Genomic DNA, 27677 nt, shown 5'->3' on the forward strand with positions numbered 1-27677 from the left:
TCTTATCTGTTTTCACTTTATTTTTACTTTAAACTTGCCCTATGCTAGAAAACTCTCTTGCCCCACATAAAAATTCACATCTTTAAACAATTAAAAAAAGCATTTCAAGCCTTCAAAATTTGAAACTAACAGTATGCACTGATAACATCGGTGTTAGAATGTAGTGCCATAATCATCTTTGTTTTAATATATTTTTTGTGAAAATGTTGGCCCTTTAAAGATGTGTCCCAGATGTTATCAACTCAATTGATTTCAAAATACAAAACTAAACAAGAATTATGGTTTAAAGATGAGTATTGTGATTAGCATTAAGATAACTATTAGCAAAGTTTAAAATTCAAAACAACTACTCAATATGACTGTTGTGAAATGAATAAATACATAACTCTGAATCAACTTTGTAAGACATCTTACCTCTGACATCTATTATGTATGCTATTCAAGAAAAATATAAATCAATGGGAGGGTGGCTCATTACAAGGATTAACAGTCAAGGCCTTGATCTTTTAAAAATATACTTTCCCAGTTTAATTGAAGAGTAAAAATCTCCAAAAAGTAAGGGTTTGTCCCAATTCACAGTAATGAAGTGGCTCCCAAACCAGTTACAAAATGAAAATGCTGCTTGCACATTATCACATTTATTCTTACAAAAGTCCCAAGTTTAATGTAAATTGTTTGTAGGTCATATAAAATAAGGTTGGTCCTGCATTATGACCTTATGCCCTCTGTGTTAAGAGGTGAGTCAGCTGAAGCTCTGCAAGAAGCTTAAGATGTTTTTGTTCAGTTTCAAAGATGAGAAATAAACTTCATCACTCACTATCATGTCCCTTCTCTCAATAAAAATGATGAAAATTTTCCACACACGTTCAATGGGAATAAAAAGTCCACAGAGGAGGTTTGCTGGAGCGACTTCAGTTTGAGTTCCTCTGTTGAATCTCGCGGTATTTGACAGCTTCCCTCCGCTCTTTGACACTTGCCCCTCCCCTGCGCTCCGGGAATGCTGGGTTGTTTACATTACTGGCACACGGGTCAGGAGTGTGGTGATGAGAGGGGCCTAGCTACTGGAGACACTGTCTGAAAACACGTACACATCTCGACTGGCTGCACAGCACAGGGTCTCTCTGTCCGTGAAAAAACTCCCCCAGCGCTCAGACAACGGTGCTCAGGCAACGAGAGAGGCCCGCCGAGTCTCGACTTTTAGGAGCGACCTTGGAGAGAAAAGGGAAAGTCAAAACAAAGACAACCGCCATAACCATCAGGAGAAACTTTCAGCGTGAAGAAGGAATAGCTTAGCAACAGAGTCCCACTTCCTGGTAAGAACCAAGACGCCGTTAGCTGATAGTAAACTTCTGAATCTGTAACATTACACTGGACAACTAACAAACAACTTGTAAACTGTTACACACATTTGTGTTAACTTAGTACGGAATTGACAGTCTTCCAAACCTCTGAAGTGGTCACTGTTTTTGACGCAAACGCAGTCTTGACACTCACTTGAAAAAGTTTCGGAAGAAGTTCGCTAGCTAGCTTAGCTTGTTAGCCGACTAGCATGCCGCATTGCTAACTTTCACTGCCTTGAAAATGACACAGTCGCGGCTGTCATGTAAAGTTAACGCTGACATTGTAACGCCATAATTACAGCGTGTCAAAGAACAACTTGCTCATAACTTAGCTTTTAAGCCACGTAGCTACACCTGTGGCACAACATGACACAAGTATCAATGTAGCTACCTACTGTTCCCATGCTAGACTACTATAGTGATGTTATAGTACACGTATACTTAACACATACACATACATAATTAGTTACTTGTAAGGCCTTACTTATAAAGGTGTTATTCCTAAAGATGAGACTTTAATTATCTGACATTGCAAAATATGTCTTGATTTATTTGCACATGCTGGTTTATGTTTGTTTGCCTTTGCAGTGTAGGAATGTGTGTGTGTAACTCATCATCCTCTCTGCAGAAGTAGCACACTTATTTCAAAGTAATATAACTGCAGCAGCAAATATTCATTCATCCCTATAAGCTTTCTTTGCTTTGGATTACTTAAGTGTGATGACCTGTCAATAGGAGCATTCTTAGAAATAAACAGACAGTCTGCTATGTAAGTGAATACAATAGATGACACCTGGTCGTGCCATCATAAATCTACAAGCCCATACTCGACCACAATTGCTGCTCATCTGCTTGATCTTGTTGGGAAAGTGATTGTTTCAAAGTCAGTGAGCTTGTGTTAAATGTGAACAGGCTTTGCATTTTATCTAATGTTACATCTGCATCCTGTAGACTAACCTACACACCACAGAAGCGCTTCGTGCATCCTCCCAGGTAGAGAGCAGAAACCTTATCAACTAGCAGTACACAGATGCAGTGTGGATCTGCATCTGCTTCAAGCTTAACTGGCAACTTGTCCTGAGAGTTCACTCAGCCACTCTTATTGTCGGGTAAAATAATAAGGCTGGCCCTGTTTGTGTAAAAGATGAACAAAGAAAAATAATAATCAGAGACAGAGCTGACTGAAGTAATACTTATGTGATAAATATGCGTTTGAATTGCAGCTTCAGTGAACTGATAAAGTGAGACTTGATTTGATAAAGGCAGAGTCACTGTCAGTGATTTTATTTCATCAGTGACTCAGATGAAGCAAAGGTGGCCTTGATTTATGAACCTTGATTTACAGATCTATTAGGAAGATTTGATTGCCACCATTAGCCATGGACGGTTAATTTGGATGTAGGTTAAACTTCTCCATACTAGCATTAAGTGATGATGAGAGGGAAGTAAATGACCAATACTGTGATTTGTTGCTTGCCGGTTTACTAGTTACAATGTGCTTGACTTTCTCAGTGACTTCATGCCTCCTTTAATGTTCACACCTATGCAAATGCTCAGTGATAGATGGCATACAGGGTGTAATGAACAGTAAAGATATGTAATAAATACTGTTTGTAAAGTCACCAAATTACGACTTAATGAATGAATAATGAATTATATTTTAAGATTAAAATTCAAGAGCAAATATATGAATTTATTAACATTTCAAGGCACTTGTTTTTTTTTTGTCATGCGTTAGTTCCAACCCTCATTAATGTGGCAACACATTGTTAGTAGTTATCATGCTAACACAAGGCCACCTCTGTATTTCCTCTAAACCCTTAAACCATGTTTACAAGTCTTACTACCAAACAAATGTTTCTCAGCCATTAAGTCATTTTCTGTGGAAACTGTGCCGTGTGACTACAGTTAAAAGTGTGTTAAGTGTGTATTCTGACCCATCTCTGTCTGGAAAAAGCCATGGCCCAAGAGCTGTTTCAAGCTGTCTGTTTCATGCTGTTTAACACCATAAGAGTTATAGCCTGGAAGACAGTGTTTATTTGGAGGAGAACTACTGGTAGTTGTAACAAGACGGTTTATTTGAATGAAAAATAAATCAAGAAGTATTTTTTCGGGAAGGTAGTGACTCATTGCTTTTCTTGTGAGTCAGAATGGTTATTGCAAAACCTTCACATACTGATTGCAAACAGAGTTCTGGTTGGTTTATAATGGCTCATCTGTAGTAAAAAAAATAATTCTAGTTTTACAAGTTATCTTTAAAAGATACAATAAAAACAAGAATAAGAATATTATAAAAAGAGGGAAATACAATCCAGTGGCTTGACAAATAGATAAGTAAAATAAACTCACCTCACCTAGGCCTAACCGTTTCTGGGGTCACACATAGGGTGAAAACGGTGTCTCATGCCATGTTCCTGTCGCTGCCTATCACAGCCAAATATTTCAGCCGTCATACTATCACATTTGGCTATGCTGCAGAGAGATGATTCAGACAAGAGTTAGTGGGAACTGACATACCTTGTTGACCCAATTATTACTCACTTCTGTGTTGCCACACTCGATCATCGTCAAAGACAACAGGCTTGAGTCTGCCAGCGTCATCAGGTGATGGAGATGAACACCGGCTGGCTCTGTGAAGTTGACTATCAAGGAATGTGTCATGAACCGGATGATCAGCAAATGGCTGCCAAATGTTTGCATCAGTCTCTGTGGTGAGGGATTTCTGCCAGTATATCCCGCTTTGAATTTCTGCTGATGAGAGGTGGATTACTTTTGACAGGCTTTGGCAAAACTTAATTATTTTTGCCTTGTGCTATTGTTTGGATTTAATAAGGGAAATTAGGGTAGACTAGAAAATAATGATAGCAGCATTCATCAGTAGTGTTTAGACTGATTGAGTCTGAAAAAAGAAGCACACAGAAACAAGAACTCTGTCGTCAAAAATACTTGACTTTTTCCCTTCACGTTATTTTACTGGATTGTAAATCTATTAACAGATATCTGCATATGTGTGCAGAATCTGCAGGTAACAGTACAAGATTTTGGTATCAGAAGTGTTATCGTATCCATTTGTAGTTTGAGTAGTATTGATCAATCATGTTTGAGCAGCAGATCAGTGTGGAGAGGCAAAATGCAATGTCGGCACCCACCGGCTATTGTCTGACATGATTTAGCTTTTTATTAGCTTTTTTTTTTTTTAAATTTGCTGCATTTATATGCAGCTATCTGTTCATAGAAATTAGCTGAAATGACCAGTGCATGGCAGAAGAGGACTTGCAGTGGACATCCGCTGGCTACACCTGATCTTCTGAATTATTGGCCATTACCCCCAGAGGCTTACTGTCATCAGACCAATAGCTGATGAGTTCTGAGATTGCATCATTATTGGAAGAGGCACTGATGATGTGCCATTATCACATGAGCAAGATGTTTGCTTAGGTTCACAGACATTTATAGGCTGCCAAGGCCATAAATATCTTCTCTGTCAGTGCTGTTTTAAAAGCAGCTAGACTTTCTGCTACTAAACCATTCAGAGTGAGACCTAAAATGCCATTCATTGGTGTGGAGGATTTGGAGGAATCTGCTGCACCCAAAGCAGTGATTTAGCGCAGTGGAATTTACCAAATCGCTCTATCCTGTGAGAGTTTCCTGTTTTAGCCCTGGAGCTGGCCCCTCTGCTGGATTAAAGATCAGATGAGACATTTGTCATCTGACCACTTTAACAGTCATCTTGCCTTTGGGTTTCACAAAGAACAAAAAATGTTAGCTCTGTTTTTTTTCTTTTCATTTGCAAAGCATATTTGAAGGAAGATGCTTCCTAAGGCCATTCTTGAGCTACATTAAACACTGTCTTTTGCATGATGTCAAAGACCTTGGCCAAGCATTGTACAGAAGTGGTGCTGGCAAAGGTAGCAGATCACTGCTTAGGATATAGACTCGTGTGTTGTACTTTCTTTGAGATTAGTTGTTGTATTAATAATAATAAAAAGCAAAAGGAAGAGAAAATACAAGCTTGATGCCTTCCCCAGAAGAATTTAGAATTGAGTCTTTCCTTTCCAGGCTCCGTTTTGGTTAGAGTTTAGAGTAAGGTCTTTGGCAATGAGAGTGGGCTGTCTGAGCACCTCCTTATAATCCCCTCTAACAGCCAGCCAGTCAATATTTTTCATATCCATCTCCCTTCTATCTTATGAAGGGTCACTGATGTTTCAAGCATTCAAATATCCTTGGAGGATGCCTCGCGGCTCACCGTGTCACGTGGAAGTTCTCAATTTCTCTGTGGCATTGATGCCTTTTCTCAACGGGCTCTGTAGTGCTCTGGGGGGGAACAGACTTCAAAGACATGCAAACACAAAAATTACTGACCTAGGACACTATTTCAAGTTTATGAAACGCTTTCAGTGCCCCTTGGTTAGCTCATGCCGTGACCACACAACATCAGTGGTTTATTCCCTACAAAGAGTGTCGGAAAAAAGGTTTTATTTACTCTTTATTTTTTCCTTTTTTTTATCCTCAGCTCTGAAACCCTGCCCTAAATGAAAAACTCTATTTATATGTATATGAGTTATGAACCTATTATATTAATGGGTTGATTAAAGCAATACCATTAAAGGTATCTTTACCAGCTTACAGTAAAGAGCCTGTAAAAAAAAGATAAAGAAATAAATAGCTTCAATATGCACAGCTTTCTAAAGAAAGGGTTAAAACAAGGCCCACTTAGAAATAATGTTGTTAAGCTACACAAAAGGTGGGTAAACATTTTAATAATTTTGATATATTGACAAATAGCCTGTGTTTTGCTGTTGAATTATTCAGAGACACCTACTTGACTGTAATAGTTGCGTCATGTTGTTGTTATAGTTTGTTAACCTGACTCTTTTTCTCATTTTTCTTAGATTGGTAATTGAGTGGGCTGTTTATTTGACAGTCAGTATTTTAGCAACCTTTGTAATCTGTGGCAGTCTACATAAAGAGCCATTTAGTCAGGCTATTTGTAGACCGACTGCACATGCATTATACTGTAGATATCCAATACCTATTATTTATGAACTGTTTATGGAGGTTACAGCAAATTGAGGAATAAACCGCTGTTTGTTGCCGTCTAAACAAAGCTGCCAAATCCGTGTTGGCATATTGTGAACTGTGCTGGAAATATGGCTCTCAAGCAGCATCCTCCGTTTTTTATTGGAGATCACCCTCCAATCGTCCCCTCTCCCTCTCTATCGCTTTTGATTATCCACACGCAAAAATACAAATCCCTCAGGATACAAATTCACTTTCACAGAATAATTACAAGATGCTATATGCCACTGTAAACACCACATCAGTGACAGTGACAGTATGCATTTGTCATGAGATGAGACAAAAGCAGAAGGAATTTGCACTCATGAACAGAATGAGGGAGGATGATATTTTCCTGTGTGTGTTGCTTGCTGACTGTGCTATGGGCGTTTGTTCCAGCCTCATCACAAATGAGCCTTAATGTTTCACACGGGATTTGCTGCAGAAGAGAGCAAATTTGTATGAGAGCATCTTGTTTTGACAGACTTGTCTGTTTTACCCTCCCCATTTTCAGTGCGAAACGCCAGGACATTTCACTGCGCTCTTTTTCTTTTCTTTCACGTTCTTGTTTCTTTTTTGTGACGTGAGTTGATTAAAACTTGGGCCAGCTGAGATATTACTTAATTTCTTAACTGATCAGTATCAGTTTTGTAAAGATACATTCTTAATTATTGAAACCTGTGACATTCTGTGTATACCAGCTGCAAACACTGTCTCAGTGCGCTCAGTTACAGCCCTGAAAATATATGTAATATACAGTGTTGGAAGTTACTCCACTGCTAACCTCTGCAGGCACTTTCAATTAATGATAATCACCTTGTCACTGTGCGTCCACTGGAGGAGAGAGCAGAGCTGCTATAGGAGTTCTTTGTATTTTCATATCGTATTTTGATTATGTTAGGGATATTTAAATCTTATCTGTCCAAATCCTCCATATTTTCCCACACACACCTCTCTCAATGGATATCATACAAGATATTATGGGACACTATGCCAAATATTAGGAAATTATTAAAGAAAAGCTTGCGATGTGGACTATTGTTTCTATTTGCTTTGGTAATTCTAACGAAAACCTACTTTATAAATGCGCTGTGAAATCTAGAAAAATGTAGATTTTTCTAGTCAGATTGGTCTTGGTATAGGTGAATACTGCTTAAATGACTCATTTTTTTCATTTTCTGTCTCTTTATCTTACGCTGCCTTGTTCAAGCGAGGGGGACATCTTTCTCCCCCCTCCTCTCCCCTCCTCGGTCTGTGTTTGTACCCTGACTCACAGCTGTCTTCCATGGTCTCCCTGGTCTCTTGGTTTGGCCTGGGGCTTTGAGGTTGTGGTCAAGGCCTGGGGGCATGAAGAAGGAAGAGGAGTCATAATGAGAAGCTCCCCTTAACTCCTGCTGCCTAACCTGCCCCCGAGCCCCTTTGTCTCGCTCCCTTTTCACTTCCATGCCACCCATCTCTCCTCCTCTTCCTGTATTTCTGCCTCTCGTCTTAGACACTTCTTCTCGCTCACCAGCCCCCCCTCCTCTTCCCTATTTAGTTTCCTTACCACTTCTTCCCACTGCTCAACCTCTGTGACTCTCAATCTGTCCCCCATTCTTGCCTCTGCTCTCCTCTCCTGGGGGTCCTCTTTACCCAGGGCCTCCCCTCAGTCTCCTTCTCTCTGCCCAGCCTGGCCCACAGTCAATGGGAGGCAGGCAGCCTGACTCCCTCAGAGCAGCAGGAAGCTGCAGCAGCAGGGGTTAGGCCTGTATGGCGCTGCCGGCTGGCTCTGTCAGAAGTCCTGCCAAGCCAAGGATGAGAGACCTTTGCCAGTGCGGTATTGGGGCACCGAATAAAAATATTTTACAGATGTCTGAAGTCAGGCATCAGGAGTCAGCAGCGGCTTACTCAGGCCTAGAGCAGAGGTGTCTTTTAAGTGCAAACGATGTCTATGCTAATGTATTTGTGTGTAGGATTTATGATAAAGAAAATGAACCTTAAGTATGAGTACAGGAGAAAGGGCATAAAAAGGACTTAATAAAGTGGTCCTCAGGAGTCTTGGCATTTCAGGAAGTGGGTGTGTGGTAAGAGGAGGGAAGTAGGCCGGTCGCATTCTGGATTGGCTGGAGGAAAAGTGATTGATTTGGTCGGGTTGCGTTTGAAGAGGGGGAGCATCCAATGCGACTGTACTGTGAATGCCTGGCTGGGTTCCCAACCAGTTCTGGCTTGACAGTTTAACAGTGAATATTTAACATTGCGCCTCTCTGCAGGGCTTGGCTGTAAACAGCAGTCAGCAAGCAGCACAGCAGCAAAAGCCTGCGTGACGCTGGGCCTTGGTTGTGAAGCCCACCTAAAAACAACGCACAAGCAGGAAGCACATCTTGAAGTTCTGATTTTAGAAAAAGGCAGATGGCATGGGCTGGTGGTGTCACACTGTAAAAAAAACACCAGGATCGCCTGATGAAAGCAGCTCCCGCTTGCTTTGAACAGCGAGTCTGTCATGGTTGGTGTCTGCTGTGTGGCTCCGGGTCAAACTGTGATACGCAACTCCTGGAATTTGTGCTTTTTAAGTTTTTCATGTTCAAATCGTCTGAGGGGGAAAAAAACAGAAGGGGGGAAAACAGGAAGTTTCATTAATATTAATATTCTAATGTGTGAAGGAGGCAGGGAAGACCTATCTGGTTTAGCTGCTTTGCTTTCTGTTTTTCTTGCTCTTTGTCTTCCCTTCTGTCTTGTCAGTATAGCTACCAATTTCATTTTCTGATTATTGTCAACTCTGTACTTATAAACATAGCAAGCACTTGGATTCCTATATGATAGTTTTGGTTAAAATATCAAGTAAATAACATGGCTTTTAGTCCAAAGTATCATCAAAGCTGTGAATTTATAGTTCCAATTTTGTCACACAAAACAGATTGTTCATGAATTGTATGAATGAGCTGCTAAATTTCAAATGCAATTGGTCAGTGTATCCAAATGCTCTCTTGAAATTGAGTGACTTTTTTTTTTTTTTGCTATTTGTGTCAAGCATGGCTGGAGCTGAAATTGAATTGGCCAATGGCGATACTTGAGTTGAAATCAACTTTTGAATACATGGGGATATTAAGGCTTTAAAATGAAACAATAAGCCTCATTGAACCAAACTCTGTAAGGTCTTTGTATTGTTTTGGATGTATTTTGAGTACTTATGTTCTAAAGGGTATAAAAGAAAAGGCATGGCTTTACACATGCAAACTGCTGCTCCGAATTATTATTGAAGGCCGCAGTTTATGTGATCATTCGAAAACATTGAACACTTCAAAGAAGGAGTTTCTGATGACAGCATGAAGACGTGGGAAGAGTGATGAGGTTTAAGCAGAGCTGTGTTATTGTGTAATGATGGATGGGAGAGAGGAAAGAAAAGAACTGGTTGCATGAACTTGAGAGCGGAGTGGGATGGGTCTGATGACAGGATTAAGAGAATGGTTCAGAGTGTATTAGTGATTATGAGCTGGAAGAAAGTGAGTGTTTATAGGGTTGTGACATTTGATTGTTTCCTGCTTTTCTGGGCTCTGTTCCCAACTCTAAATATTTGTGAATGATCATTTGGATACGGCGTAAATTGTGCTTGTTGTGAACAAGTGTTTCTGGTGAAGTTCACTTGTGTTTGTGGTTCAGTTGTTTGTCAGGGATTCTCATTATTTGATCCATGTCTCTGAATTAATATTGTGTCCAGCAGATGATATTTGAACTCAATGGGAACTGGGTTCAAAATAAACAAATACTGTGTCTGAAGATGAGTTGGAGACATTTGGATTCAGCTGTGGCCCTGTTAAGCTGCACTCAGCCCTGATAGCTGGAAATGAGGCTGATTTGTGGAGTTTTACAGATGTTGGGTGAATGCAGGGCAGAGTCCAGCCTCTGTGTGAGGGATGGTGGAACCGGTCTGACATCTCTCCTGAACTGAAAAGGGAAATCCCTGCAGGCATGCAGTGGAGAGAAGGGGTAAGGGAGGAGGGCAAGAATGGAGAGAGGTGCGACCCCTTAGGGGTAACGTTATTCTCCGATCGTCAGCTCCTTACACTCGCACACATACTGGGATGCTCTGTCGGTGTGCCGGGTGATGCACTCATGCAAAGAAGGACGAGAGCCCGAGGAATAAAAATAAACTTACTCTGCGTGCATTTATGTGTCTGCCAATGCATGTGTTGTGCTCACATGCAAGTTTGTTTTTCTATAATAATTTGAGTCCAAATGTACATTTTTGAGGTGTTTGGCTTCCACTCTTGGCCTTTCCAGAGCAAGTGAGCGAAACGGCAGACTAAGCCTCATTTCTCACGTCCTTGCTGCAAATAGACAAAATATATATTTCTTTCCCCAGAATATTGATGTGTAATAGGGAAGTGGCAAGTAAAGAAATAGAAGCCAGCAGATTTTTTTTTTTTTTTTTTCAAGTACCCATTCCAAAAATGTTGACTGGCTTTTATATAGTCGCATTATTCCTGATTTATTTTCAGTCCCAAGTTTTTCCTCAAAGGTACACCTCCTCTTCAAGACAGAGCCATATGTCTAGAAATGAACAATGCACGCCTGCCTGTGCCCCCTGTTATTAATCATCACACAGTTTCTATTTTTCAAATCCCAAATTCAAAACCTTGAAGAAAACCTTGAGCTGTTAATTTGGCTTTGCTTTGTAGATTTACATATGTTGTCAAACCAAATTGTTTCTATGTGATGTGATGTGATCTCAAGCCAGGATAAACTGTGCTACTGGAATCAACCAAAGTAGTTGCGTTATTGCCGGTTTCATAGTAAAGAGTCATCTACCTTGGCAGTATGACAACAACATGGGTGTATACACACACTCATGCAGCAACAGTACTGTATTTGACCTCTGATTGAGTAGACGTGCTCTGGATCTGGTTAGAAGATTCTGTGTGCGTGCATGTGCGGCAGCCAGCAGGGCCCACCACAGAAGCTGCAGCAGGCTGAAACTGAACCAGAGCCAGAGCCAAGCTTGATTTCTGTGGAGCCACATTCCCAAGGGCCCACTATTAGTATGCATTCAGTATATGCATCCAGTTTTACATTCTGAGCGTCCGTTTGCATGTGAGTTTATGTGTATTACATTAATGTGTGGACTCACATTTTGTGTTTTGGTATCTCTGTCTCTTCTCATTGGTTGCTTTGGGTTCAGGGTCTTGGATGTCTCCATTAGTGACGGTGGAGATGCTGAAGGGTTGTGGTCCTCTTCCCCCCGTCCCCCATAGAGCATACGAGAAGGCTTGGGCCCAGAAAAGCCCCAACACGAGCCCTTAGCCCTCACGTTAGCACTCAACTATGTAACGAGACATGCCTGGGAACTGCTCCTCTCACATTACTAATGACTTGGACATCTTGCTCTTGTCATTTCCTTTTAGACAAACGTCGATCCTGACGCAGGGTAACTGCTTCAAACTATCCAGGGAGAAGGGGGGAAAAACCTGCTCGAAGGGAGTATGAGAGACCGCTGGTTTTGTGTGAAGGGAGAATAGACTGCATTCACCAGATGTTTTTTGAATGGTTGTTTCATAGATGAGAAACTCAAATGACAGGCCCCATCATCTCCAAACAACACAGAGATGGGTCAGCAGTTGCTAATTCATTGTTGCTGTCCTAGAACCCAGTCACAGCAGGAACTTGATGCAGGGTAGAAGGCATTAATGCTGAACAGATTAAAAGAATAGCTGGGGTTGTAGCTTTGTAGTCTTCCTATAAACACCTTTTATACTTTAATGTCTTGTGTAAACAATAAACACTGCATTAAGTCTTCTTTGTCATGGTCTTTGTGGCTTTTATACTATCTTTTTAGTTCACATCAGCCATGAAAAGCTGCCTTCTTCTTTGCAGCATCCTCTCCTCCTTTATAGATATTAATAGAGGACAAAGAAGGGTAATGTCATTTCAGAATGTGAACACTGCTGAGTTGATTACGTTCTCGTCAGTTGACTCCTGTTAGTATGATCATGAGGTTAGGCTGTGCTGATGAAGAACAGACTCTTGGTGGAAATGCTGTGTAAAACAATCCTTTATTTAGAAAAGAACAAAAAAAAGTGAGCGTGGCATTCCCTTATTGTATTTTTTTATGAAATTCCCTCATTTGTCCCTATTTTATGTCTCTAGTTTCTTTCTTTTTTTTTTCAGATTTTACTGTAAGCCCTCTGGCCTTGCAGACAAACAGAGCCACAGCCCTGTGGTACTGGATGTCACATCCGATATCCTGGTGCCAGAGGTGATGAAGCTAATTTGGTGGTCAGTCAGTGACATGGCTAACAAACAAAGCCCTTATTGGTCCTGGAGCACTGGAAGCTCTGCTCTGCTTCGCAATGCTCTGTTTTGCATTGCGAAAGACCGTGAGTTGTTGCCACAGGGCACTAATGCAACCTAAAGCCTTGGGATCTTCGTCATGCTGCGGTGTGCAAATCTGGGTGTGGGTATTTGGTTCAAATGTTCAGATGAGAGGTGTGCTCTTAAAAATACCCTAAATAGCTGCGCTAATACCAAAAAACAAGATAATCATAGACATGAGCATTTTTTGTTCCACCTTATGGCTGATGTCTGGTAGCTTGTAGTGTAGAAGTATTTCAGTGTAGAAGAGTTGAAACATAAAGGGGCCCACTATACTGTGCTTTACAGGGATGTGATGTAACTACTTAGAGGGTTTTCACATTAAAATGCCACATGTGAGCTGCCTCAACAGTAACTGCACTACTTTCTCCTAAAAAAAAGTCAGAGCTGGAGCTGCAACGATTAGTCTATTGACTATTTTTTTGGCTTTGTCTTCTCAGATGTGAGAATTAATTTATTTTTTTGTTTTTTGTTATAATAAATAAATATTTTTAGGGCTTTGGACAAAATGAGACATTTTATGATGTCACATTGGGGTCTAGGATATTGTGATGGGCCTTCCTCTGTTTTTAGATTTTTAATAGACTAATAGATTTATCAGGAGTCCTGTGTAGTCCTAAATCAGACGCTCATACTTTTTATTTTTCTCTGTCCTGAGTTGGACCTACTGTATATGTTAATGGTCTCAAAGATTTTCTCTATAATGGTGCACTTAACTTTATATGGAACCCTAAAGTTGTAATTCTACTCTCAAACCATTGCAGCCTGGAGTTGGAACTACATCCACGATTAGTCCCTCGAACATCCTAAAAACTCATGACATCACTTGCAGCTACATCAGCCAGCCTAAATTAAGTGCTCTTGATTTTCTTTCACATATTATGCATTCAGTTTCTATTTTAACCGAGGTGTGATGGTGATATGGCATTTTGAAGGGCTGTGAATGTAGCGAGGGTGTGCAAGCATAGCCCAAACCCCCAGGGTCCCCTCTCCTCAGCGCCTGGGGGGGCTCTCTCCTTCACACAGCCTGCTCCTTCACACACTAAGCTGGTTTCTGAGGGATCACAGGGCTGTCTTAAATGCGGCTCTGTTTTTGCATACTTTGCCCACACGATTTTGTCTTTCCTTACACAGTCAGCAATTTGTCAATATACCTTGTTTATTCTCAGTGATTGACAGTATGAATTGGTTTCACCTAGGAAAAGGGGGGGTGGTGAGGAAAAAAGAGAGAGGGGTAGTGTGGCTGGCGGTCTTTTTTTGACTGGTACCATGGCTGTCTGTCACTCTTCTTTTATCATTGAAATTGGAGTTTATCTTTTACAAGCCTGAGTGGAATGTTTTTGTTTTTCAAGTGATTATTAGCATCCTCCTTGGCTGCCGTCTCCGGCTGATGAAATGAGCACATCAAACGGCGCGCCGCGCTAACGAAGCGGTGTGGGCTGGCTGGCTGGCTGGCTGGCTGGCTGGCTCCTGCCTTTTGCTGTAAGGCACCTGCTGAAGTGACAGGCTGGCAACAAAGGGCCCCTCGCCACAAGAGAGTCGTCAGTGCCGCTGTGGAGTGGGCAGGACAATAGAGCAGAGAGGTGGCCTGGGCTTTTAGCCACGTGCCAGCTCGTGTCGACAACACACAGGAGCAACAGAGCACATAGGAGCAGGAAGGGGAGGAGGTGGGGAGGACAAGAGCGAGGGAGAAGGAGAAAGGGGAGGATAGTGGCTGACACCTGCATGTCCTTGAGTTCTTCTCTCAATAATGGACATCTTTACCACACATAGTTAAAATGTGAAAGGAAGACTGAGATAGGAAGGGATATAAATGTGCAGGTGGACACACACACACAGATGAAGACAGAGGAGAGTCCAGTGTTGTTAATGGGATTACTGGAAGGTCAGGTGATAGTGCAGATGTGTTTTATAGAGGCCGCAGAGGGTGAAATGTACACAGAGAGGAGCACTGTGCTGGTTTATTTGGATTGTGAGGGAATAAATCAATTTAGGCCTCACATGAAGCCCAGGCTATTTGTGCTGTGCTGTTTACTTCTGCAGTGGAATAATCATTAGCCTATAAAAATCTGAAAGTGAAAAATGTAAAGTTGGGCTATAAATAGTTGGCAAACAGCATTATGGATCACTGGCCTTGTAGTGTCCCTATGGACCTCAGCAGTTTCTTTGTCTTAATTCCCTTTTTTATCATTACTCTGCGCTCCCTTTGCTAGGGAGAGGGTGAAGGTCTGAGTTGAATAAAGATATTACACTCAAACATAGACACGGAGTAGAAACATCACAGTTTACATTTTTTTACTGCATGTTTCTTCATGTCGAACCACAACACATTATGCAGACATGTTACATTGAGTTGGAAGTAGAGCTCGAGCAGTGAGTTGGCTGTGCCTGTATTAACAACCAGTTCTAGCTAATTGCTGACATAACAGTGTGTGCATATAAAGAAATTGTGTTTGGAAAAATGCTAAAAATCTGTTTAGAAACTAGAGGGTTCCTACAGATCCTTAAAAAGTCTTGAAAGGCAATTAAGTAATGAATGTTAAAATAAGGCCTTAATTGTATTAAAATGTTTTAAATCAGGATTTTTAAAGTTTTGATAATGCCAAGACATGAGAAGTAGGATTTTATTAACCACTTTTTCTGATGTAAAATCTTAAAATATTTAGTAACCTATTTGTCTGAAATAATTTACTGAATGTGTCTTGCATTAATGTTGCACAGTATCAGCAACACTCATTTGTTCAGAGAAGAGGATCCACTGTCAGCTAGCTTGCCGTAGCTGTACCCTGGACTACATGAGGAAGTGCAAATGGCTATTTAATCAAAACATTATTGCATGGCTGAAACCGGTACGAGGTACGAAGTGTACTAAATGCAAAAAGTTTGTTAGCTCATGATGGGAGTCAAGGCAGTGAAATCCCACATGCAGAGGGAGAAACAAAGTCACCAAGAACACTCACCAACAAAAGCCAGGTGTTTCTCAGTTCTGTTCTACCCTCGTCTCCTCTACGAGATGAAAAAGTCATGTTTTATATCACAATAAACATTTTGAGATAACTTTCCCCAATTATTGTTGGTTCATGTTTTTTTTTCCTTAAATTTTTGTTATTCTAAAATTGGTAAATTCATTCCTAGAAGCATTTAAAAGTCTTAAATCTGACTTACCTTAAGCTGTAGGAACCCTGCAATAAACGTTTGCTTGTGTTTATAATATAGGATTCCACATTAATAATATTGGTACCAGACTCTCAAACATTAACACCTACATTGGCCTCTAAAATCCAGTTTTAGTCAGGCTATAGTTGTTGGAAGAGCCTGAAAAGCCACACTGAGTTTGATCAGATACATACAGACCTAGCCATTAATCCAGCCATGTCCTGCCTGTTGAATAATGAATCCTGTTTGATGTCAGTGTTGTTGTTTGGGTCGTCTGCCTGTCTGTTGGAGATTCTGTAATACTCTCATGTGGATTTGCGCCCTGATTAACTTTATGCTTTTGTAGCCAGATTCAAGAATGGAAAAGTCTAAATGATTTGACTCTGTAGTGTGTTTGGCTGGCTCTGCAAAGCCTATTTTCAAAGGTTTCTGCCTTTATCTTTGTGTTTTTTTTCTTTTAGATTGAGAGACAATAAAGTTTCCTCTCTTCATTTTCTATTCCATCAAGTCTTGGACCATCTTACTCAAAGACCTCAAAGACTGGCTCACATGCTGAGGTGTAATTGGTCCTCTCCCACTCTCTGTCTCTCTCTCGGCTCGTGGTCCAACGAACACGAGTGCTCGCACATTTGGGCTAATGATTTTGAATAGTGATTAAAATGAATTGGAGAGTGCGCTGCTTCTGTAGTATCCGGACCCCTCCATCATTAGTGGTCCTCTTCCTCTCTCTTCCTTTTTTTCCTCTTTCTGTATCATCAGTGTTAGTCAAGCAGGGGTTTCAGACGGGGCCTGGGGTGGGCTTTCATGAGCACAGACTCAAAGATTTCTCCACTTCTTGTAATCATGGACACCACTCTTCTAGCACTTTCACTGTCGTCTTCTGGCTCCTCAAAGGTGCCTTTGATTCCCTCACATCCTACACCCAGGCCGGATAGTGTCACATTATATTTTTCCTCTCTCCTTTTTTAACTTCCCCCTCCAAAACCCTTCTCTTCACCTCCTTTCTTGCCCTTCTCTCTTCTCTCCTCCTTAGACCTGAGCTCATCAGTCTGTGTTCATATTTATTGTCCTCGGATCGAGAGCTGATATAGCACTCTTCTCTTCGGGGCCGCTTAATTCCAGGTCCCTTCCCCTTCACTTCCCCATTCACCCCCCTCCCCTCCCTCCCTCACAGTTTGCCTTGATCCACCTTTTTATAATCGGCTTCCTCTCTTTGTTTTTCCTCTTCTCCTGTTTTAAATGAATAATGCAGAAGGGAGGAAATGGGGATTAAAGAGGAGCTAAAGCCAGTGCCAACTTCTGTGGTGCACAGCTCACACCGTCTCTCACAGGACTGTGAACACATCAGGGCTAACAAGCTTCTTTTTCTTTTTTTTTTTTCCCCTCTCCTGTCATTTTTTTCTCAGTTCTGCATCTGTCCTACTTTGTCCTACTCCATCCCTGCTGTCCCCTACTCAATTCTCCCTTTTCCCACTCAGTTTTGCCCCAGTTGACTGAAGATATGTTCTTTCATACAACTTGTTGTCCACCACGGCCAGCTTGTGCATACCTTTTTTAGAACACTTTTTCTAAAGATGGTAAAAACTCATCAATTGTGATGAAGAAAATGATAAAGTTGAACAGTTCTCTGGCAGAATAGGTCAATAAAAAAGCTACAGAGAATAAAATACTGAATGTACAGGTGGCAAATAGTTTCATGCAAATAGCAAGTTTAATTTAAGGGGAACTAGGCCCATTTTCAAAATTCATACATGTTATACAGTCGAAGACTGTTCAAAAATATCAGTAAACGGGAACACCTCTCTCCCAAATCCAAAACTAAATCACAAAATCTGTCTCCCATTATTGTCGAAGGAGCAGCTCCAGACTCTTCCTTAAGACATCTCAAGTTTGAGACCATCTTCTCTGGTTTGAGAGAGAGTAGCTCATGCTCACAAATATTGACTGAGATGTGGCGTGGTGATTTAGGGAGAACTTGTCTGTTGGTGCATATCTGTTCCTGAAATCCTGATTTAATTTATGAGAAGATAAATGGTAAAAAATAAATCAGTGGCTTAATGTTTTGACCAGTGGTGTACTTGGCACAGTTGGTCTTTCAGAAATGGACTCTGTAGAAATCCTGGGCCAGCCGTTAGACGGAAGAATCAACAGATTTGATTATAAGAGATTTAACTTGCGTTTAAATTTATTCTGTAGATCAAGAGAAGCATAAGGGAAAGAAGGGGATTTTCCATCGACTTTAAAGAGCACTGCACTGATTTTATTCATGAAGATTAGTTTACTTGTCATGAGGGGTACTGCTCAGCCTGTGAAAATGGTTGTATAATGTCCTCCGTGGTTCTGGTGGGAGCTCTCCGAAGTTTTAAAAAAATTAGCCCTGATGATGTCATCAGATGAGTCCCCCAACATTATAAAAGTGCAATACATAAATCTCTGAATTGCCCCTTTTAATTACGGTTGGATTTTTGATTGGAGCCAACATTTTATGGCCTTCAGGGGAACTGCAGCTTAAAGTGACTCTTTACTTAAAGTCTATTTCTTGTTGAGCCGAGGGTGTAGAGTTTTGCACAGTATAGTGGGTGATAGAGCATATGTCACGGGAAAATAACACAAGAACAAAATCACAGATTTGAGACGAGTATGATAGGAAGAGGGTGAGATATGATGTGTAAGTAAGCAAGACAAAAAAGCAAGTGTGAGAACAAAGAAGACAGAAAACTGCTGAATAGTCTTGGTAATATCCTTTTCTATCCCTCCTTGTTCAGCCTCACTCTGTTCCTCCCTTCCCTGCTCTATCATTTAATTACCTACGTGTGATTGGGCCTGCTGTGAGAATGTCGGACTGGAGTCTCACATTAGATGGAACGCAGTCAGAAAACAGGGTTTGTTTACACTGAGTGGTTGGTGGTCTGGATGGGAAAGTTTTTTTTTTCCACTACTCAACAGAAAAACAACCATCAGTTTGTCAGAGAGATAAATGGTGTTCATGCTAGCTCACTTGCTTCCATGTACTGTGGATCTCACCAATTTATAACTGCAAAGAAATTACATATTCACACCTGTCAGCCGAACTGAGATGGAAATGGGGAGAATGGTTGCGGAGAATTTAATTAATATAATAGTTTGACACTCAATTTGATTGATACTTCACAGCAGCGAGATGATACCAATGGCGCCGAGTCTAGATGATAAAACCGGGGACTTAAAATATATACATATGATTTTAGGTATGAGTCTATTGTGTGTCCACATATTTTGCCTGTACTGACTTTCTGTACTGCGCTCTAAGCGTGGGTCTATCCTGTTGTATACATGCAGCTGCCTCAGACCAAAGCTCTGAACCAGTCCCTGGCATGCATCTATGAATAGTTGGGGGATTTAGCTTTTAGCTGCTGCTGCCCCACAGCTGCCAAAATCCTAGCCAGCCCGCCACCATTTCTTGTCCCCATGACAGAAAGACTGGTACCTTGAGTTTCCACTGCTTTTTGTGCCCACCAAATGTTTTGGAAATCAAAAGATTAGGACCTTTTTGTGGATCTGAGACAAAACAGTGGAAACAGTTTAGCAGGGTTTTCGAAGAGAGACATTTAGTGGCTTTAAGGTTCACACAATGAAAGTTTAAATCAATCAGCGTGTTTGATTTGTCTGGTCACCAGGACAAAGGCTCTGCTTTCGCACATCACTTGAACTGTGTGTGAATGGGAGCCCTGAGAGTGTGACCCTGCCTCGTTTGATTGAGTTAGCGTTGTTAATTGTGCTGTTTCCTGGTGTGCATTAATCTAACATGGCAGTCTTAATTGATCTCGTTAACGGAGGATGTGGGAGGCGAAAGAACGTCAGGCAGCTCAGATGCCCCCTGGTTATTTTGACACGTAGACAGTCAGAAACACAAGAGGGTTAGGGAGAGGAGTGAGGGTGCCAGCCCCAATCTAACAAAACACAAGGCTGAAGTGCAAAGGATCACTAAGAGAGGCAGGCAGGCTGCCCGGGTGGGTGACTTGTAAAGTCCCTTGTGACACCACAATCAAAATGCCATGACGTCATCCAATCACTTTCTGTCTAAAAGGCCTTATTTTCATTTGGTATACAAGTCTCCATGCATATTCAGGGTGTTTCCAGATTATTTAAATAGGAGTTGAGGCCATAGTAACATAGTTACAAATATTGAAGGCCTTACTTTTTTAAACAATTTTTATTAGTCTTCATTTCATTTGATAATTATGATACACATTTGATAACCATCATTGGCATTATAACAACAGTTTTTAACATTTTACACACTCATTATAATTCCATAACATAACTACAAACCTCCACAGTTAGCTATTATGATTTATAATGATCCTGTCACCATGGTACACAGTATGTGGGTCAGCGTATTGTAACGGTGCTGTTTGTTTGTGCTTGTCAGTCTTGTAAACATACTAATTCAGAACACCTGATACATGAAGTTTCACTTTGTGATCACAGGTTTCCCCTGTAGAAAAAGTGATCGAATCAAACGGTAAAACACCTTGCATACATCTGCATGTTAATGAGGATATCAGATTTGCATGACATTAGTTTTCCTTCTTAATGCATTAATGTGCCAGCCACTCATGTGACGTGAAGATAATTATACTGAGATATTTGGCAGGTTATACCTTCTATTACGGTACTGTCTATCACCCCATAAGTCAACTTGTTTAGGGTTAGTGTGGGAACAACAAGTGAAAGTGTCCTATGATTATGAGGAACATGAATTACTTTAGTCTCACCACTGTACAGTCTCTCACCTGCACATATAATGGACACATTTCTCTGTGTGTTTTCGTTTCCTGTCTTTTTAAGATTATTTTATTATTGCTCAGTCAAAAAAGGCAGCTTGGTTTGGGACACTGGATGGGACACTGTAGGTAGCCTAAAATATCTTAATCATTGGTGTTTTATGGAAACAGTCAGAAATTAATCAACACCAGTATGTTGTCATTGGTATATCTACACATCCTAACCAGTGTTAGGCCTTTACAGAAGTCACACCAATAGTTTTCTCTCAAGAATTATATGTCTCTAGTGGGGTTCTGTTCAAAATAAGAACCAAAAGATTCAGGATTGGACATTTAACAATGTTTTTCTACTTTCCTTTTTTTGCCTCCAGCAGTGGATGCTTTTAAATCCTTATTATTTGTAAACCTTTTTTGCATTTGAATTGATTTAAACTTGTTTGAAACAAGCTTTTAATGTAAATTCCAGAAAACAATATTCCCAATACAGTCGATGCAATCCCAAGAGAAATAGTGTTGTGCAAACAGTTATTTTCATGAGCTTCAAAGCTCACATGAAGGCCAGCGAACCCCCCGGAAAGAGAACCTGAACTAATGTAAGATAAACAACCACAGCATTTGCAAAATACTTGCACGCTCACACGTACACATGCTTTCCTACATGCACATATTAAAGACCCCCAACACACACACACAAACATGCACTCACAGTGCCATGCATATAAACGTATACATATTGCAGATGTCTAATTAGTATTATTAACCTTTAGCGAATAGGACTGGCAACATCAGCAGAGAGACGGCTCCTCTGCGCCATTCTTCTCTCCATTGTACCAGGGGATTTTTAATTGGCCGGGGAGGTTTGAGGCGACAGAGACGAGAGACAGCTAGTAATACACAAATGACAGACTGACAGATCTGCAGACAGACGGCCTTCACTCTTGTGGAAAAACATGCAAATGTCCCACTGTGAAGTGTGTTCTGTCCCTTTTAGCCTTGCGGAACTTTAATGTGTGTGTTTGCCCATTTGTGTTTGCATGCATGTACAGTAGTCATGTAAATTTTGCAAAGAGATAACAGATAACAGTGCCAGAATCATAAATCACGACACTAGAATCTGGATGGGTAGCAAACCAAATATGGAAGTATCCTTGGTAAGTTCTTTTTTTCCTTTCCTTGCTGACTGAATATGCAAAGTCTGGATTTGTTTTTTGTTTTTTTACATTTTTTATCAGTCTCTGTCGATAGCCTCTGCTCGTTAATGCTTTTACCCAGTGTATGTGCAGATACATGTCTACACACACTCAAACATCACAGCAAATTCGTGAGCACCCATTTCTTTAGCTTAATTTTGTATGCTAAATACATGCAAACACCTCTTCTCACATATACGTGCACTTGTGGATGTCACATGGTTGCTGTTATGCATTGTATTGTGTGCAAATTATAAATAAATTGGTGTTAAATGTTAGGCTGTGTAATGTGTAAATACATATTATGTGCATCATAGCGTTGGAAGTAATCTCAGAGCATCTGTCAGAATCAGAGTTCTCACATACATGCACAGAGACTCTGAAAGCATAAGCTAATTGCATGTGTGAATATAATTTTTGCATCATACTCTTCAAGATTAGTGTAAATTATTAAATCAGGTAACATTTCTTATTATGGCACTGTCTGATTTAAGTGCGGTGATAAGCCAAGCAACTGGTGGTGGAGTATCTTATGCAATTAGCTTGCTTCCAGGCTACAAGCCAGAACATGCAATTATACAGCACCGTGGCATACACCCATACCCAACACACTCACCTCTGTGTGACCCATATTTTCTCAGAAAAATGAAGAGGAACTGCGTAAATGCCGGTATAATCAGTAATTCCCACAAAAGGTTCCTTGGAGGGATGCCAAAGAAATACAGAGTGGCATTATCTCTGCTTTGTTCAGATTAATATTGCTGCCTGCTGTAGCTCTGCCATGCTGCAACTTGAGAGGGACCCAGACAAAGAGTGTCAAATCCACAGGCATGACGTGGGATCCAGTTCTGCTGAAACTGGACACTGGCTGCAACCAGCACTCAGGAGTTTAGTGCTGAACAACAGAGAACAGTTGTCCAGTTGACTGAGGTTATTATTGCTGTCGCAAAATGTTCAATGTAGTGTTGTTTTTTTTAAGAATAAGACTGTTTAGTGTTTTGTCTGACGTCCAAAGTTGAGTCGGCTAACCAGAAGTTCTATTTTGTGTGTTTAATTCTCAGAGGTGTAAAGGATCGAGCTCCTAACACCATGGATATGGACATGCAGCCACAAGGACAGCAAGCAGCCGTGCCAGTCTTTCAACCCCAGGTAGACTCCACACACAGACACACACATGAACACAGGCCAAACTGCAAAGTAGGGCAAGGAAGTAGGATCACATATAAAGTGAGATGATGAAAATTGTCAGATGCCAGATATTTCATCGCACCTTTTATACGAGTAGCTCTTTTAAACCTCTTGTTGTTCTAGGCCATTGTGAGTAATGTTGCAGAGCTGCTGATTGATGGATAGCTAGGTGTCACCTATCAACAGTTTGAATAATTTTTCAAGAAAAGATAGGCAAATTCACTCATTCCAGCTTCTGAAATGTGAATATATTCTGGTTATTTTACTCCTCTGTGACAGTAAATTCAGTATCTTTCAGTTTTGGACAAAACAAGATGTTTACGGACGTCCTCTCGGGCTTTGGGAAACACTGACAGACATATTTTACTATCTTCGGACATTGTATAGACCAAACGAGTAATTGATTAATCAAGAAAATAATTGTCAGATTAATCGACAATAAAAACAATCGTAAGTTGCAGCCCTAATGAGCAGGTCTCCTATAAGGCAGTTGCAGATTCAAAGGATTGTTGCATCATGATAAAAGATTTTATCTATATGATCAACTCCTGTCGCTAAGGGTATCCATTTCAGTAAATCATGTATCACACTCATGTCACATTTTATCATACAGTGAGTGATTTTGCTAAATTTAATCAGGATCGTTGCATTACAAATTGCTTCCCTTTAGATTTATTGACAGGGGGAAGTATTTAATAATTAATGATGATTATAACACATTCATCCATTCACTGCAAGCATAGTATCCCACCTCCTTCGTATTTTGAACTGTAAATATTCTGTATTACCCTTTTTTCCTTGCGTCAATCATGCTGTGCCTTTCAGACCGCGCTGTAGCCTGTGTGTGAGACAGACAGCAGTGGATGAATGTTGAGTTGTTTCTATTGATCAGAGCTCTGGAGGCTGGCAGAGCCTGGCCTCCCTGAATGCCTCTCTTGGTTCGATACAACTCAGGTTTCCTTGGTGCAGATCTGGTCATTGTTGGATTTTAATACCGCCCTCCAACATCAGGTCCATTGATTTCTTTCCAGAAGGATGTTTTTGCCTCCATAACTATTGAATAGACTTTAAACAAAGAGGATCATCCATATGCCCCAGAGTAAATGTGGATTTTTTTTTGAGGAAGAAACAACACTAAAAATAGGCCTGTACTCTCAGTTGTTGTTTTTCTTGCGTATGCAAGGGCACTGCAACATTAACACTGGAATTGCCAAGGGGGTTAATTTACTCTAAGATTTGTAATTGCAAAATTAAGGATAATTGGGTTGCACACAGAAGAAAGTCAGATAAAAGCTCTAATGATTAATTTCACTTAGGCAACACCCCCCCACGCATACGCACACAGACACTAGATCTTCTACTGATCTCCCAACAGTTGATTGTGTGCTATTGTTCAGGCTTAATGATTTCTCTCTCTGTGTGTTTTTCCAGTCTATTTCTAGCAGTTTACATCAGTGTTAATTCCAGGCCCACTTTTTGTGCTTGGGTTGTTGGTAGCACAGTGAACTTTCTATGTTGCGTCATGGTTTTTCACTCTCACAGAAGACGTCTGAACTGATTTCACATTTAGTGGGAGATGGAGAGAAACAGTCAGAGTATGTAGATGGCTGTCTAAGCACCATCCAGATGGGTGTCTTTCAACAAGTCCTGTGTCTGTTTCACACTTTCCCAAGGTTCAGTCTGCTTCTGCAGCACAGGGGAAAAAAACCCACCAGCCTCCTCCTGAAGAAATCTGAATTGTATATGTGATGAAGGATATTCTGTATCGCTTGCAATATCATTTCTCTTGGTCCCGGAGGTATGATGCATATGCATTAGGTAAACGAGATGAGCTGGTAAGATGTGCATTTTTAATGGCGCATTTGCTCTTTGAGTGAGTGGGAGGGCTGGTGAGGAGGCCCCCTCAGATCAGATTTTGATCGTCACTGCAGAGTTTGACAGACATGGATCTGTCTGTAAGCGCCGAGACAAGGTGGTGCGGTTGTGGAGCAGATTGAGAGGAGAAGAACGATAGGCACCTTTGGGGTGAATCCTGCCGGTTGGCTGAGGATGAATATTGCATGGTGCCATGCTCAAGGGGGCAGGTGACTGGTGGGGGTTGGAGTGGGCCTCCTAGCCTGCCAGTTGCTGTCGCCGTCTCTCCTCGTGTCCCTTCCTGTACCTCTTCAAGACTACATCCACAGTAACCCGAATGATTTTGTAAACACTGATTACATGTGAAAAATTTGTGTCTGCGCTGGAGTTTTGAGGTTGATCCCTGTCCATACTAAAATGCTTGAACAATAAGAAAACAAATGACAAAATCTCCTCTTTATCCTGTTTTGGTCAGCAACTGTGCATCACAGCCAACATCTGGTTAGCACTGGGAAAGGCACAGTTATTAGCTGGGTGTCAGATGGTTAAACCTCTGTTCTGGGTTGTAATACAGCTTAATTTACAATTAATTTGTTCTCATACACTTTATAGTCTACAAAGCGAACCGATGTTTGTCCAATAAATCGGTGCATCCCTGATAAATACAGCTAATGACAACATCATTGTGTGATCAGCTACAATAAGATTTAGAATAAATGATCACAGGGTGCTCTGGTGGGATTAAGCCACCAGGGGTTAAGGCACCGACCATGAACTGCATCGTACATGGTTTGCGTCTAGTCTGGGACCCGTGTTGCATGTAATTTCCCCTCTTTTCTCTCCTCGTTTGATCAAATGTTTCTACAGTTTACTAAGTAATTTTCCCCATTCGCACCAAAGCCACACAGCTGCAGCCTCACTCTGGAGACAGTGTTTTCAAAACCTTAGTTTTTAGGTGTGTAAAATGCTGGTTCAGTGTGCCAAAAATGGAGAGATGCATTTTTTAAAATTTAGCCAGCTGAGTGTAAACGTGCCCTGACTTTCTCTCTCTCGGTTACTGCATCCCTTCCCTGTCTCTCTCCATGGGAGACAGCACCTCTCTGCCGCCGCTGGCCTTTCTGTGGCAGCCGTTGGCACTGCTGGGCTGTCACATCACACCCTCGCCCCTCTGCTGCTTGTCCCCCCCCCCCCCCCCCCCTCGCTCTCACTCTCTCTCCCTCTCCCTGTCTTCCGCATTCCCTCTTCCACTCTCCATGTGTCTTGTCAGTTGTGTTTGGCAATGGTGTCATTATTGGGCAGCCCGTATCACACTTCCTTCGATGAGCTGTCTGTCTGCTCTCCCTCTGTCTCTCGCTCCCCTCTTCTCTCTCTCTTTTTCAATCCCCCTGCTAGTGAGTTGCCCATGGCGGTTGTGTGTCACCTTTATACCCAAGACACGCTGTCCCTCACAGACGTTACCCATAATGCCCTGCACGGCTGCCACTTATCTCCATCCCCTGCAGCTTGTCCCCATCACCAACCAGAATGATGTGAGTGAAAAGAGTAAGCACACCACAAGAAAAACATGACAAAAGTCTTCGTTATGAAGATCCAAATTTAGAAAGAGACGGTCTCAGCCCTTAATTATAATATAGGCCTGTGATAAGTGACCCTGCAAACAGTCATTTACCTATGTTTGAATGACTTAATATTGGCCGCTTTGTTTTAAAGCCTTTTGAAATATTTTTCTCCAAAGAAAGTCTCAAACATGTACCCTTAGCAGCAGGTCCACCAGGCAACCCTTCATCTTTGGGCTCTACTGTCATATTTAACATACATATGTACAATCAAGTTTAGATCCTAAAAAGCAGCAATCTGTATAACCCACTCCTCCCAGTTTTGTTCAGGCGCTGACCCCTGTGTCATTCAGGGTCATTCCTCTGTGACTTCCCCTTATGTGCATGAGTGTGTGTGTTTGGCGGGGCCTTGTGTTTCAGCTGGGAGCTCCTGATTGTGTGACACCCGTGTGCGGCAGATGAGGCGGCCTGTCACTCAGCTTTGGCCTGGCTGCCCTTTGAAGGCCAGGCCAGGGGGCGAAGAGGTGCCGCAAATGGCCTGTGAAGTTTACATACACTGCCCACTGCTAAACAGATTAGCTCTAATGAAGTGTCTAATGCTGGGGCCGCTGGCTGACATAATCCTGCCTGGCAGCCCGGCCCCTTGGCTGCCAAAAAAGCCGCCCTCCCTCCAGCCCTCTCTTCCGCCCTCGCACGGCCTCTGCTGCCACCCAGGGCGACTCCACACAGGGAGGTGCCCACTGTTAATCATGCCGGACAGTGTGCGATCTGACATGCAAATGTAGGTCATTGCATATGTAAATGTGTGATTAGGGGGCTGGCATGCCAGGACACATTAGCAAGACTGTGCTCTCAGCAGGCGGTTGTCACAGCGCTTTAGAGGCTCATGCTAACATTTGTCAAGCTACCACGCAGCGAATGAAAGCAATGCCCTCTTGTCCTCTCTGCCCCCCCATCTCTCTCTCTCTCTCTCTCTCTCTCTCTCTCTCTCTCTCTCTCTCTCTCTCTCTCTCTCTCTCTCCCTCTCTCTGAATCTATACACCTCGAACTGTCCATTCTTGCACAAATGCTTCTGTCACCATTATGACAAGTCGTTGCACAATATGGCCAGACTGTCAATGTGACACACCTTGTAGATCTTTGTTTCGGTTTGCATATTTCCTCTCTTTTATGCAAGTTAATTTCATATGTGAAGTCCAAACAGACACAATATGTTACTATTGT

At 41.5% G+C, this 27677-nt stretch overlaps 1 protein-coding gene across 1 annotated transcript in view; it reads left to right on the forward strand.

The window, feature by feature from the left end:
• The first annotated feature begins 1029 nt into the window (after positions 1-1029).
• nek7 (NIMA-related kinase 7) overlaps positions 1030-27677 on the forward strand; it is a 63675-nt gene continuing 37027 nt past the window's right edge. Inside the window, exons 1-2 of the mRNA XM_033622536.2 lie at positions 1030-1313; positions 22917-23004. Coding sequence (XP_033478427.2) covers positions 22945-23004 — 60 coding nt within the window. The 5' untranslated portion in view covers positions 1030-1313; positions 22917-22944. The remainder of the gene's footprint in view (positions 1314-22916; positions 23005-27677) is intronic.

Source organism: Epinephelus lanceolatus, chromosome 6, assembly GCF_041903045.1.
Source record: "Epinephelus lanceolatus isolate andai-2023 chromosome 6, ASM4190304v1, whole genome shotgun sequence".
Taxonomy (NCBI): domain Eukaryota; kingdom Metazoa; phylum Chordata; class Actinopteri; order Perciformes; family Serranidae; genus Epinephelus; species Epinephelus lanceolatus.